At 60.4% G+C, this 13018-nt stretch overlaps 1 protein-coding gene across 2 annotated transcripts in view; it reads left to right on the forward strand.

The window, feature by feature from the left end:
• The window catches only part of ADCY1 (adenylate cyclase 1), an 88128-nt gene that overhangs the window by 66028 nt on the left and 9082 nt on the right, over positions 1-13018 (forward strand). The window contains exons 15-19 of one of the 2 annotated variants that reach the window (XM_070059440.1): positions 4171-4287; positions 5745-5891; positions 6254-6352; positions 9837-9951; positions 12354-12478. In XM_070059440.1, the coding sequence (XP_069915541.1) occupies positions 4171-4287; positions 5745-5891; positions 6254-6352; positions 9837-9951; positions 12354-12478 (603 nt within the window). Of the gene's footprint in view, positions 1-4170; positions 4288-5744; positions 5892-6253; positions 6353-9836; positions 9952-12353; positions 12479-13018 lie in introns of those variants that run through there. The other variant, XR_011382995.1, reaches the window with a different exon arrangement.

Genomic DNA, 13018 nt, shown 5'->3' on the forward strand with positions numbered 1-13018 from the left:
CAGATTTGCTGAGCGCAGGGTTTCAGTGCCTGGAAGCCGTCGCGCCTCCTGTCTGGCGTCGGTTCCGGCGAGAACCTGCTGTCGTCTTCGTCTCGGTTTCTGCGAGTGCGTGTCGGGCTCTTCCAGATTCCCCCTTTATCGCTGGTTGTAACTGGTGTGATTATCATGTGCGCGCTGCGGTTTTTTTCAGGCTTCTTGTGCTAGGGTTTGTTGAGCTTCTCGGATCTTTAGGTTTATTGTTTACAAAAAATTAGAACAATCTTTCAGCTGTGAGTTCTTCCAGTGTTTTTGTATCCATCTCTCCCTGTTTCTCTCTCCTTCAGGGCTGCCCGAGACAGCTGTCAGGCCACGCCCCTTTCCCCTCTCTCCTTGGGGCCCCCACCCATGGCTGTGCCAGGCCACGCCCCTTTCCCCTCTCTCCTTGGGGCCCCCACCCACGGCTGTGCCAGGCCACGCCCCTTTCCCCTCTCTCCTTGGGGCCCCCACCCACGGCTGTGCCAGGCCACGCCCCTTTCCCCTCTCTCCTTGGGGCCCCCACCCACGGCTGTGCCAAGCACTCGGAGCCGACCCACACCGCACGATGCTGGGTCCACGTCTGTTGTTGCTGTCTTCCCCGTACTTCACCTGGTTTCACAGCCGTGCCCGAGCCTACAGATCCTTTAACCCAATCAGCGTGTTTTCCACCTCAGCCGTTGCAGCTTCCTGGGTGCTGGAGTTCGGTCTTTTTTGATATTTTCTCTGTGCCTGCTTAACACATTTCCATGAGCCTCTGCGGTGCGTAGAATGCGTTTATAATAACCATAGATTTATTTATTTATTTGAAAGTCAGAGTTACACAGAGAGAGAAGGAGAGGCAGAGAGAGAAGGAGAGGCAGAGAGAGAGAGAGAGAGTCTTCCACCTGCTGGTTCACTCCCCAATTGGCCACAATGGCTGGAGCTGCGCTGATCCAAAGCCAGGAGCCAGGAACTTCTTCCGGGTCTCCCACGCGGGTGCAGGGGGTCCAAGGACTTGGGCCATCTTCTACTGCTTTCCCAGGCCATAGCAGAGAGCCGAATTGGAAGTGGGGCAGCCGGGACTAGAACCGGTGCCCATATGGGATACCGGTGCTTCAGCCAGGGCATTAACCTGCTGCACCACAGTGCCGGCCCCTGTAATAACCATTTTAATGTCTTTGACTAATCCGATCAGCTGCATTCCAAGTCAGCATCCCCTCGTTTCTCCTCTTGGTCAGGGAGCCTTCCTGCTTCTTGGCTTGTGTTAATTTCTGGTGGGTGTCAGACATGACTTCCTAAAATTACCCTTGATCCTTTGGGGCCCAGGTCATTTGGAGCCTTCGAGGTCTTGCTTTTGTTTGGGAGTACATGGGAGCGTTGACTCTGGAATGGTTTTCCTGCCGTGGTGCTCAGCCCTTCTCCGGGTTTTGCCTGGTGCCGGCGAATCCTGAGGTTCCCGTTTCTTCCGCTGGAGGCAGAGCCGTTCTCGGGGCTGTGTGAGCGCTGGGGATTGTTCCCGTCATCCCGTGGGGCTCTCGGTCCCTGGGCTGTGCTCAGCAGGACTCTGCCTGGGGCTTGGAGGGGCCCCTGCTCTGGCCTCTGGAACCCCCCTCCTCTCCGGTGCCTTTCCCGGGAGATTGGGCCCCGTGGGCTCCCCCACCTCACTCCTGTCCACTCTGGGAGCCGCTGTTCCCAATGGAATCCCACCAAGAGGGACACAGATCTCATTTGGGCAGCAGGCAGAACTGTGCATTGTGGGCGGGGGAAAGGCACAGCCAGCTCAGCAGTAGGTCCCCCCTCCCCGCTGAGCCTCCCATTGGCTAAATCCCTGACTTGGGCCACAGTCCTTCCTGGGGAGGCCTGGGCCTCACCCAGCCTGCTGGGCTCAGCCTGGACAACTGATGGCAAGGGCCTTCAAGCCAGTCTGGGGTCAGAACACCGGCTGGAGGAGGGGAGGGTGAGGGAGGGGGTTCCAGTCCTCTGTGCCCCATCAGGGTGCGCTGGGAGCGGAGTGGGGATGGAACCCAGGCCCAGGACGGAGGGTCCAGGTTGGATGAGGCAGGTGGGTGGGACTGGAGGAAGAGTGGACAGTGGCTCGAGGAGATGCTGGGGACAAGTTGCTTGCTACCATGCAGGAAAGATGACTTCTGGAAATGCTGGTATTGGCGGGGAAGAGCCTGGGCGCCGCGGGAGGGAGGCTGGAGAGCGGCGGGGTCCAGGGGGCCCTAACTGTGGGAGGTGTCCTGGTGGCTCTCGGGCAGGGAGGTGCTGCAGCCACAGCGTCCCCGGGAGGCCCCGTAGCATCCACAGAGCTTCATCCTTCCCTCCAGGAATGACATGTGCCATGTGGTTTAGGGAGGGCACCTTGTCCAGGAACCAGGCTGGAGGCCACCAGAGCTTCCCCAGCCCCCGAGGCCAGAAGTGCCACATGGGCTCGCTCTGCCTCGGGGTGGGTGAGCGTGGACAGTTCCCATCCCCCCGAGAGGTCGGTGGTGACCATTAGGGACGTCTACGTCTCTCCTTGTGGTGGTGACACCACGCCGAGTCGCCTGCCATCTTCGATCTGTGTGTGCCCTCTGTGTTGCCACGGTGCACGACAAATCCAGCCCTCTGCTTCCCTGAAGCGGGGTGCCTGCCCCCCAGAAGGGCACTGGGCGACTGAGCGGGCGTGGGGAGGGGCATTCGTCGCGGGCGAGAGGTGTGCTGTTAGAGCCGAGGTGGCGCCCACGCTGGGCAGGTGCCTGCTGGCCCAGGCAGGGCCCCGTGTTGGCCCCAGGCCCTCCCTTTGCACTCAGTGTGCACGGGGCTGGCTCAGCCGTGTGCTGCGCTGTTCTGTTTCCCCAGCAAGTGACCGGGGTGGTGACCTCCTCAGAAATCGATGTGGCTGGGCCAGCCGTTTCCAAAACATACCCCGGCAGGAGGGGAGGCAGGAGCGCGCTCGGCCAGCGGGAGCCGAGCCTGTGTCTCTCGTGATCTGGTTGGCAGGAACGGCCGGTCGCCCACGACACGACTCCTTCTGGAACGTGCTACAGCTTCCTGGCTCTCCTGAGAGTCTTCTCGGGAGAGCGTTCCGTCTTATTGTCGGAACGCGACAGTGCAACTTCCGCTCGCTTGATAGGAATACGTGGCGTGGGTGTCACCTGTGCCTGGGTTAGGCTCCGTGGTGGTGGAGGAGGGGCAGCCGCTCCGATGGTCACGCGTGGGAGTGGGCGGAACAAGCCCGTGAACCAGGATTGTACCCTGCCTGAATGTGTCCAGTCCCGCTGTCACTGAACTGTTGGCACCCACAGTAGCACTTGGGAGGCAGCGAAGGTTTCTTATGCCGCTAATAAATAAACAAGAGTACCACTGCTTGTTCGCCTCCCCTCAGAAACCTGTCTCCCGTGCAGGCCAGAGCGTAGCGTGTGGTCGCGTGGCGAGGACACACGTCTCACATGGGGACCTTGGCTGTGGCACACTCGGCAGGGGCCTCTCGGCCGGGCTGGCGGGCAGCCTCCTGGGAAGGCTGCCTCTGACACGGGCGTCTTTCAGCCACGTCACAGCCAGGAGACCATACGGCGGGAGACGCTCGTGCCAGCCACGTCCTGGCCTTGGCTCGGGATCGGGCCTGGCGTCCTGGGCTTGTGGCACCATTTTCCCTGCTCAGGAGTTTACTGTCCTGTGAGGCCATCGGCCTCATGGAGCCAGGAGCTGCCTGGCTCCCAGGCCTTCGCTGACCGCTGGCCGGGGGTGGGGCCTGACCTGTCGGCACCCCCCACCTCGGCCAAGACTCTGCAGCAGGTGGACAGCGCGTTGGGCCCCAGGGTGCTGGCCTGTCCCCGAGCTGCCACCTCCTCCTCCTTAGTGTCTAGAGTGAAAGCAGGAGCCCCAGGGAGACGCCACCCCACCCCCTGGCTCCCGGCATTGTGGGGAGGGTGAGGCTGGAGCGAGCGTGCTGGCGACGGGGAGCCGGCAGCTTTACCCCCCCGGATGCCCCAGCAGGTGGGGTGCTGGCTCCGCTGGTGTGTGTGGCTCTCCGGACCCTTGCCGTGGCTCTGGCGCCCCTGGTGGGGAGGAGGGGAGGGTTGAGTGTAGACCGTGGGCACGCCTGGGGCCTCATGCATGTGATCTCACAGAAGCGTGCGTGGGCGGCGAGGGCCACGTGGCCGGGGGACTCACGGGGCTCCCGGCCCGCAGGCGGAAGAGGAGCGAGACGACATGGAGCGGGTGAAGGTGGACAACAAGCGGATCCTGTTCAACCTGCTGCCCGCCCACGTGGCCCAGCACTTCCTCATGTCCAACCCACGCAACATGGTGAGCGCCCGATCGCCACGGACCCCACGGGTGCCACGCGCAGCCTCTCTGCCTCCCCTGCAGGCCTGGGCCAGGAGGGTCAGGTGCAGGGGTTTTCTTCGGTGCCATAGCCTGGAGGGAACGTAGAGAACGTGGCTCCCATTGCCCCCAAGGGAGGGAAGACGAGCAGAGGCTGCAGCGCAGGGTGTGGGGCGTGGGCCGGGCGTGGTGTCCCTGGCCGCTGACTTAGGGCTCCGGGCACCTTAGCGGCAGCCCGTGCCCAGCCCCGGGGCCACGTGCTGCGCACGCTCCCTGAAGCTCTGGGAGCTCGTGTCCCGTGGCTGCGCTCGTGCGGCAAGGCTCTCAGAACTGCCGTGGAACGCGCCAGAGCCCCAGACTCCAGGCGAGGTGTGGGTTGGGTTCCGGGTCCTGGAGGCAGCCCAGGAGCCCAGCCCGAGTATCACCCTCCCGCTCGGCTGTGCAGAGCCCTCCCCTGTGGGCTCTGATTACGCTTACGTGGCTGAGCTCTGGGACGAGGTGGCTCCAGAGCCTCGATGCCTGTGTGGGGCTGACCCAGAGCCCCGGTGCCCATGCAGGGCTGACACAGAGCCCGGTACCCATGTGGGGCTGGCCCAGAGCCCCAGTGCCCATGTGGGGCTGACCCAGAGCCCCGGTGCCCATGTGGGGCTGACCCAGAGCCCCAGCGCCCATGTGGGGCTGACCCAATGCCCAGTGCCTGTGCAGGGCTGACCCAGAGCCTCGATGCCTGTGCGGGGCTGACCCAGAGCCCCAGTGCCCATGTGGGGCTGACCCAATGCCCAGTGCCCATGCAGGGCTGACCCAGAGCCCTGGTGCCCATGCGGGGCTGACCCATAGCCCCAGCGCCCATGTGGGGCTGACCCAATGCCCAGTGCCTGTGCAGGGCTGACCCAGAGCCTCGATAACTATGTGGGACTGACCCAGAGCCCCGGTGCCCATGTGGGGCTGACCCAATGCCCAGTGCCTGTGTGGGGCTGACCGAGGGCCCAGTGCCCATGTGGGGCTGACCCAGAGCCCGGTGCCCATGTGGGGCTGACCCAGAGCCTCGATGCCTGGGCGGGGCTGACCCAGAGCCCCAGTGCCCATGTGGGGCTGACCCAGAGCCCCGGTGCCCATGCAGAGCTGACCCAGAGCCCGGTGCCCGTGTGGGGCTGACCCAGAGCCCTGGTGCCCGTGTGGGGCTGACCCAGAGCCCTGGTGCCCATGTGGGGCTGACCCAGAGCCCGGTGCCCGTGTGGGGCTGACCCAGAGCCCGGTGCCCGTGTGGGGCTGACCCAGAGCCCAGTGCCCGTGTGGGGCTGACCCAATGCCCAGTGCCCATGCAGGGCTGACCCAGAGCCCTGGTGCCCATGCAGGGCTGACACAGAGCTCGGTGCCCGTGTGGGGCTGACCCAGAGCCCAGTGCCCGTGTGGGGCTGACCTGTGCCCTGGCCCTACAGGACCTCTACTACCAGTCCTACTCCCAGGTGGGCGTCATGTTCGCCTCCATCCCCAACTTCAACGACTTCTACATCGAGCTGGACGGCAACAACATGGGGGTGGAGTGCCTGCGGCTCCTCAACGAGATCATCGCCGACTTTGACGAGGTGAGGCCGCCGCAGCCGGCGAGCGTCTCTGTGGCTGCGGCGGGGAAGGCAGAGCCCGAGGCACGCCGCGCCAGCCCCAGGCCGTGGGACAGGCCACCACGCGGGGCTGGCAGCCTCCTCACCACGTGGGTGGGCAGGCTTCCCAGGCCCTCGAGTGGTGGGGGACAGGACCACATCCTGCCCTGTCCTTTCTCGCCGCCCCTCCCAAAGGAGCTCCCAGAACCGTGTGAGGCCCCAAGTGATGGAGTCAGGCTGTGTCCAGAAGGCGCTGGGCCACTCTGCTTAGCTCCTGGTGGCCGCTGGCTGTGGTGCTGTTTCTTAAATGTTGTGTAATGTTTACCAGTTTTGTGTTTTAAACAAAGCTCATGGACAAAGACTTTTACAAGGACCTAGAGAAGATCAAGACCATTGGGAGCACCTACATGGCTGCAGTGGGGCTGGCGCCCACGGCCGGCACCAGGGTGAGTGCCGTCCTGGGCTGCCTGCTCGGGACCCAGCCCAGCCCTGTGTTCCCTCTGCGCCCCGGGCGGGTCCCTGCGGTTTGTCCTTCCCAGAGCAGGGTTGCGAATACACACAGATACATAATCGGAATAGATCGGTGTCTGTCGGGGAAATCCGATCCACAGTCATGCTCTAAAACAGAAGGCACCGGCCAGATGCCTTTGCCGGGGGTTTCTCCCAGTTGCGCAGTTCTCTCCTCCCTCCTCCAGGAGGCGCAAGGAGCGACCACGTGGTAGCTCATGGTGCGCGGCCAGCACCACCCAGAGTCCCCAGCAGCAGACACTGCGAGGAAGGAGGTTGCAGGAGTGTTTCTCCAGGATAGCGATGCGGAGGTCCTCTACACATGTTAGCAAGTTGAATCCAAAAATAAATAAAAAGAATTAAATGTCAAGACCAAGTTAAACTTACTCCAGCTGCGCAAGGCCAGTTCAGCTTTCTGAAGCGAGTCATGCGATCCAGCGTGTCCCTAGGACGAAGAAGAAACCTGATCCCAGCAGCCGGTGCAGAGGAGTCACCTGGCTCTGCCCGCCACCCGTGCTGATGGCAGCTCTGGGTGACCAGGGAGAGAAGGGAATGCCAGTTACCTGGAACACCTGCAAGAGCCCACAGCGTAGCCTCACACCCAGGAATGAGATGACTGTCCCTGGGCCGCAGCCTGAGTGGGCCCGGGAGGCAAGGTGTCGGCCAGGCGGGAGACTGTGCCGCTGCTCAGTCTGCCTGTGAACGGGTTTGCCGTGGGAACAGCCGAGCCCTGGATTAGTCTTGGTTACCCGGGTTTGCTGTGAGCATAGCCGAGCACTGGATTAAAGCCGAGTGCCGGATTATAGCCGAGTACCAGATTATAGCTGAGTACTGGATTATAGCCGAGTGCCGGATTATAGCCGAGTACCAGATTATAGCCGAGTACTGGATTATAGCCGAGTGCCGGATTATAGCCGAGTACCAGATTATAGCCGAGTACTGGATTATAGCCAAGTGCCGGATTATAGCCGAGTACCAGATTATAGCCAAGTACCGGATTATAGCCGAGTGCCAGATTATAGCCGAGTACTGGATTATAGCTGAGTACCGGTTTATAGTACTGGGTTATAGCTGAGTTCTGGATTATAGCCGAGTTCTGGATTATAGCCGAGTTCTGGATTATAGCCGAGTGCCGGATTATAGCCGAGTACTGGATTATAGCCGAGTTCTGGATTATAGTCGAGTACCGGACTATAGCTGAGTACCGGATTATAGCTGAGTACCGTATCATAGCCGAGTGCCGGATTATAGCCGAGTACCAGATTATAGCCGAGTACTGGATTATAGCCAAGTGCCGGATTATAGCCGAGTACCAGATTATAGCCAAGTACCGGATTATAGCCGAGTGCCAGATTATAGCCGAGTACTGGATTATAGCTGAGTACCGGTTTATAGTACTGGGTTATAGCTGAGTTCTGGATTATAGCCGAGTTCTGGATTATAGCCGAGTGCCGGACTATAGCTGAGTACCGGATTATAGCTGAGTACCGGATCATAGCCGAGTGCCGGATTATAGCCGAGTGCCGGATCATAGCCGAGTACTGGATTATAGCTGAGTACCGGTTTATAGTACTGGGTTATAGCTGAGTTCTGGATTATAGCCGAGTTCTGGATTATAGCCAAGTTCTGGATTATAGTCGAGTACCGGACTATAGCTGAGTACCGGATTATAGCTGAGTACCGGATCATAGCCGAGTGCCGGATTATAGCCGAGTGCCGGATCATAGCCGAGTGCCGGATTATAGCCGAGTACCGGATTATAGCTGAGTACCGGATTATAGTACTGGGTTATAGCTGGTACTGGATTATAGCCGAGTACCGAATTAAAGCCGGGTACCGGATTATAGCCGAGTACCAGATTATAGCTGAGTACTGGATTATAGCTGAGTACCAGTTTATAGTACTGGGTTATAGCTGAGTTCTGGATTATAGCCGAGTACCAGATTATAGCCGAGTGCCAGATTATAGCTGAGTACTGGATTATAGCTGAGTACCAGTTTATAGTACTGGGTTATAGCTGAGTTCTGGATTATAGCCGAGTACTGGATTATAGCCGAGTACTGGGTTATAGCCGAGTACTGGATTATAGCCGAGTACCGGATTACAGTACTGGGTTATAGCCGAGTACTGGATTATAGCCAAGTACTGGGTTATAGCCGAGTACTGGATTATAGCTGAGTACTGGATTAAAGCCGAGTACTGGATTATAGCCAAGTACTGGATTATAGCCGAGTACTGGATTACAGTACTGGGTTATAGCTGATACTGGATTAGCCTCTCGTTTCTTTGTGAACACAGCAGCTCCCTGACTTTGAGGGCTATTAAAATCTCCTTTAGAAATAAAAATGAAAAATCTTAGAGCTGCTGCTGTTCCCTGAAAGGGCCCTGTTCCTCACACACACACACGCACACACACACACATGCACACACACATACATGCACACACATGCATGCACACACGCACACATGCCTGCACACACATGCATGCACACACGCACACACATGCATGCACACATGCACACATGCATGCACACAATGCCTGCACACACACATGCACACACATGCATGCACACACATATAGGCACTCTCACACATACATGCACACGCATGCATGCGCGCACACACACATCCACACACATATACACACTCATATTCGCACACACATGCATGCACACACATACACACATGTATGCACACACACATGCACGCATACACACATACACACATGCATGCACACACACATGCCTGCACACACATATACACACATTCGCACACACATAATCCTAACACATACACATACACACTCGCACAATCACACACACACTCACAATCACACAAATATAGACTCACCTTCATACACTCACATAATCTTACATACACATAAATACACACCCAGATATTCACACATACATGGAAATATACATTCATGCACTCACATAATCACACATACACTCACACATAATCTCCCACACAGAACACTCATATACACATATGTGTACACTCACATTCTTCTCTCTCTCTCACACACACACACACTCACACACACACACGTGCGTGCAGGACCAGGCTCTCGGGCTAGGGAAGGAGGCCGGGGCTGCTCCCTCCCCTCTGCCGCCCCCTCTGAATGGGCAGTGACCGTGCCGTTGTCCCTGCAGGAGCCCCCAGACAGCCCTGCGCCCTGTGGCTCACATGGCTTCGGGTGGGTCGTGTCGGCCTCTCAGAGCTGGGGTCTGCCCAGGACCCCGTCTCTACTCCGGCTCCTGCCCACGAAGAGGACCAGCGGTGTGCCCCGGCCAGACACCTAGGGCACCTGCCACGCCCAGGCTGCAAGCCCCCATCCCGTGAGGGGCGGGGTGCTGGCCGGCCCCTGCTCGCTTCCCCGGGCGTGCCCCAAACACAAGGCCCCCATCTGTTCCCGCCCAGGCTAAAAAGTCCATCTCCTGCCACCTCAGCGCCCTGGCAGACTTTGCCATCGAGATGTTCGACGTCCTGGATGAGATCAACTACCAATCCTACAACGACTTCGTCCTCCGCGTGGGTACGTGCTCACGCCTGCTGGCCTGGCTCCCCGTCCTGCCTCAGCGAGGGTGGAGCTGCCCAGGGCCACCCCCGCGGCAGCTTGGACTGGGGTCCTTGTCCAGGTCCCGAGACCTAGTGGGACTCAGGTGCTGCTGAGAGGCTGAGAGGCACACAGCTGGAGGGAGAGGTGCAGGCATGGGCACAGGCACCCAGGAAGAGCCCCCGGTGGGACCCTGGAGGGCCTGTGTCCTGGGGGCTCCTTCCGTGGCCTGGGAAGTGAGTGGGGGGAACCGCCAGTGTCCAGGTTCCTTTGAAGCTTTTCAGAACCATGGTGTGTTGGTTTTTTAAAACACTTTTATTGGCCGGCGCCAGTGTCCCCCAGCGGCTGTGCTCAGCATCATGGCTCCGCCTCTGAGCCGCCACATTTTATTATTTAAAAAAAAAGAGAAGCCCAAGCCGGCGCCGTGGCTCACTAGGCTAATCCTCCGCCTAGCGGCGCCGGCACACTGGGTTCTAGTCCCGGTCAGGGCGCCGGATTCTGTCCCGGTTGCTCCTCTTCCAGGCCAGCTCTCTGCTGTGGCCCGGGAGTGCAGTGGAGGATGGCCCAAGTGCTTGGGCCCTGTACCCGCATGGGAGACCAGGAGAAGCACCTGGCTCCTGGCTTCGGATCAGCACGGTGTGCCGGCCGCAGCGGCCATTAGGTGAACCAACGGAATGAAGACCTTCCTCTCTGTCTCTCTAAAAAAAAAAAAACACTTTTATTCATTTTCATTTTACTTGAAAGGCAGGGAGAGAGAGAGAGAGAGAGAGAGAGACTGGGACACAGAGGTGGTTCTCTCCACTGGTTTATTCCCAGATGCCCAAGCAGTGAGGGCTGGGCCAGGCCGAAGCCAGGAGTCAGGAGCTCGACACAGTCGCCCACGTGGGTGGCGGGGGCCCGGGCACCTGCGCCACCACTGCTGCCTCCCAGGGTGTGCACCAGCAGGGAGCTGGGCCTTGAATTCAGGCTCTCCCATGTGGGGCGGGCACGCCCCCTGGATGTTCCACCTGTTTGTATTTTAATCCTACCCCCCCCCCCCATTAGACAGTTTACCAGGAACTTCCTGCTAGTACAGGATAGAGTTAAACTGGAGGAGTACAGTTTCCCCCTTTTCTGTCTCTCTCCCTCTTTCCCTCTCTCCCTCCCTCTCCTCTCCCTTCCTGGCTCAGAATGCAAGCTGGAGAGTTCTGGCCTGTTTGGCACTCAAGCGCTCCGTGGCCTTAAGAGCACAGCTGGGTGCTGTGGGGGTGTGGGGATGGTGGCAGGGGGTCCCCTTCACGGCAGGTGCACTCGTGTGTGCTTGGCGGCCTGAGGGGTGTGCTGGGCAGGTGCTAGCCTGCCGATGGGCCTTGGGCTGTGACCAGAAACAGATCTAACTGTGGGCCAGGGAGACCCGCTTCCACGTTCCTTGCACTCCCATGGGGCAGTGGTTGGCGGGCTTCGGGGCTCGTCATGTAGTGGAGCCCAGAAGTAGCCCTGGCCGTCTCCTCCATGTGGGGAGGGGCCTCAGGGTGGGCAGAGGGGGCTCGCTCAGTCCAGAAGCCCTGTGAGGTTCCTCTGGGGGTTTCCCACTGGAACCTGTCCTGGCCCACACCCCCGTGTCACCTCTCGCTGTTCCTGCACACCAGCCCCCACCATCTAGGGTCTCGGGGGAGTCTGCAGGCCAGGCTTAAAAACACCCACCCGGCAGCAGGGAAGGGGGCAGTGGAGGTGGCCTCGGCTTGTTCCAGGCCATGTCGTGGGGAGAGCTCGCCAGATGCCCCGCCCGAGGCCAGGCCGGGGGCCCAGGTGCTCAGGTGAGGCCCGGCCAGGGTCCCAGGTGCTCAGGTGAGGCCAGGCCAGGGCCCCTGGTGCTCAGGTACCCTATTTTCGGGGGAGGAACCCAGTCCCAGCGAGGGTGAGTGCTTTGCTGAAGGTGGCACAGGGCCTGGGTCAGGCGATGGCCTGAGACATACCAGCGCCTCCCCCCACCAAGTGTCCGAGAATCGGCTCAGTGCTGGGACCCACGGTCTGGGGCTGCACCCAACATAGGAGGGGAAGGGGCTGCACTTGGGGACAGACTGACCACCTCTGGTTTTCTCCAGGATCTGGAATCTGCTGACCGCCAGTGTGGCTGCAGGGGGCAGTGGGTGGTGATGTGAGGGTCCCGCTGCCTGCTCAGGGAGCCCAGGGCAGGTGGAGCTCACGGCTGCCTTCCTGTGAGGCTGGGGGAGCCCCTACTTAGGGTAGAGCCTGGTACCAGACGACCCCAGGAAGCAGGACCCCAGTAAGAACAGCTTTTCCACCAGCAGCTGTGGCACCCAGTCCAGGGCGGCCCCTAGCAGGTGCGTGTGGCACTTTGCCAGCTGGCCGCAGGCCACACCTGCCCGGTTGTCTTGCAGGCATCAATGTGGGCCCCGTGGTGGCCGGGGTGATTGGCGCTCGCCGGCCGCAGTATGACATCTGGGGGAACACGGTCAATGTGGCCAGTCGGATGGACAGCACTGGCGTCCAGGGCCGAATCCAGGTCAGTTCCCCCGGAAGTCCCCAGAGCACACGCACGCCTGTTCTGCGGGTGAGGGCACCCAGGCGTGGGGGCCCAGGGCCAGCCCCGGAGCGTGGCCAGTCTGTGGCAGCACGGACCCCAGCATGTGTCAGGGTGTCTGCTGGAGCTGGAGTTTGCCGCCTGACTGTACGGCCATGGGAGTGCCGTGGGTGCTCCAGGGCCCTCCCTGTGCTGGGACCCAGCCCCGTGCTGCCGTGGCCAGGAAGGGCTTCTTCCCTGGGGCTGAGGGCAGAGTGCCTTCCACATCCCAGGAGCTCCCAGGCCACTCGGGGGTCGTGACCTGGTGGCTGAACCTGGGCAGGTTCAGTAGGCAGCGTGGAGGGGCGCGATGGACTCTGCTGGCGTCCCGAGGGACAGCGTGACCTCAGCCCTGACACCCCCAAGGGTCAGACGGAGCCAGGAAGGGACCAGCTCGCCTGAGAACTGAGGTCCCTTCTCCTGGTGTGTGACATCATCAGCGCTGGTCTTGGGGACCTGTGACAGTGGGGCAGAGCTGGCCAG

Source organism: Oryctolagus cuniculus, chromosome 16 (assembly GCF_964237555.1).
Source record: "Oryctolagus cuniculus chromosome 16, mOryCun1.1, whole genome shotgun sequence".
In the NCBI taxonomy this organism is placed as follows: domain Eukaryota; kingdom Metazoa; phylum Chordata; class Mammalia; order Lagomorpha; family Leporidae; genus Oryctolagus; species Oryctolagus cuniculus.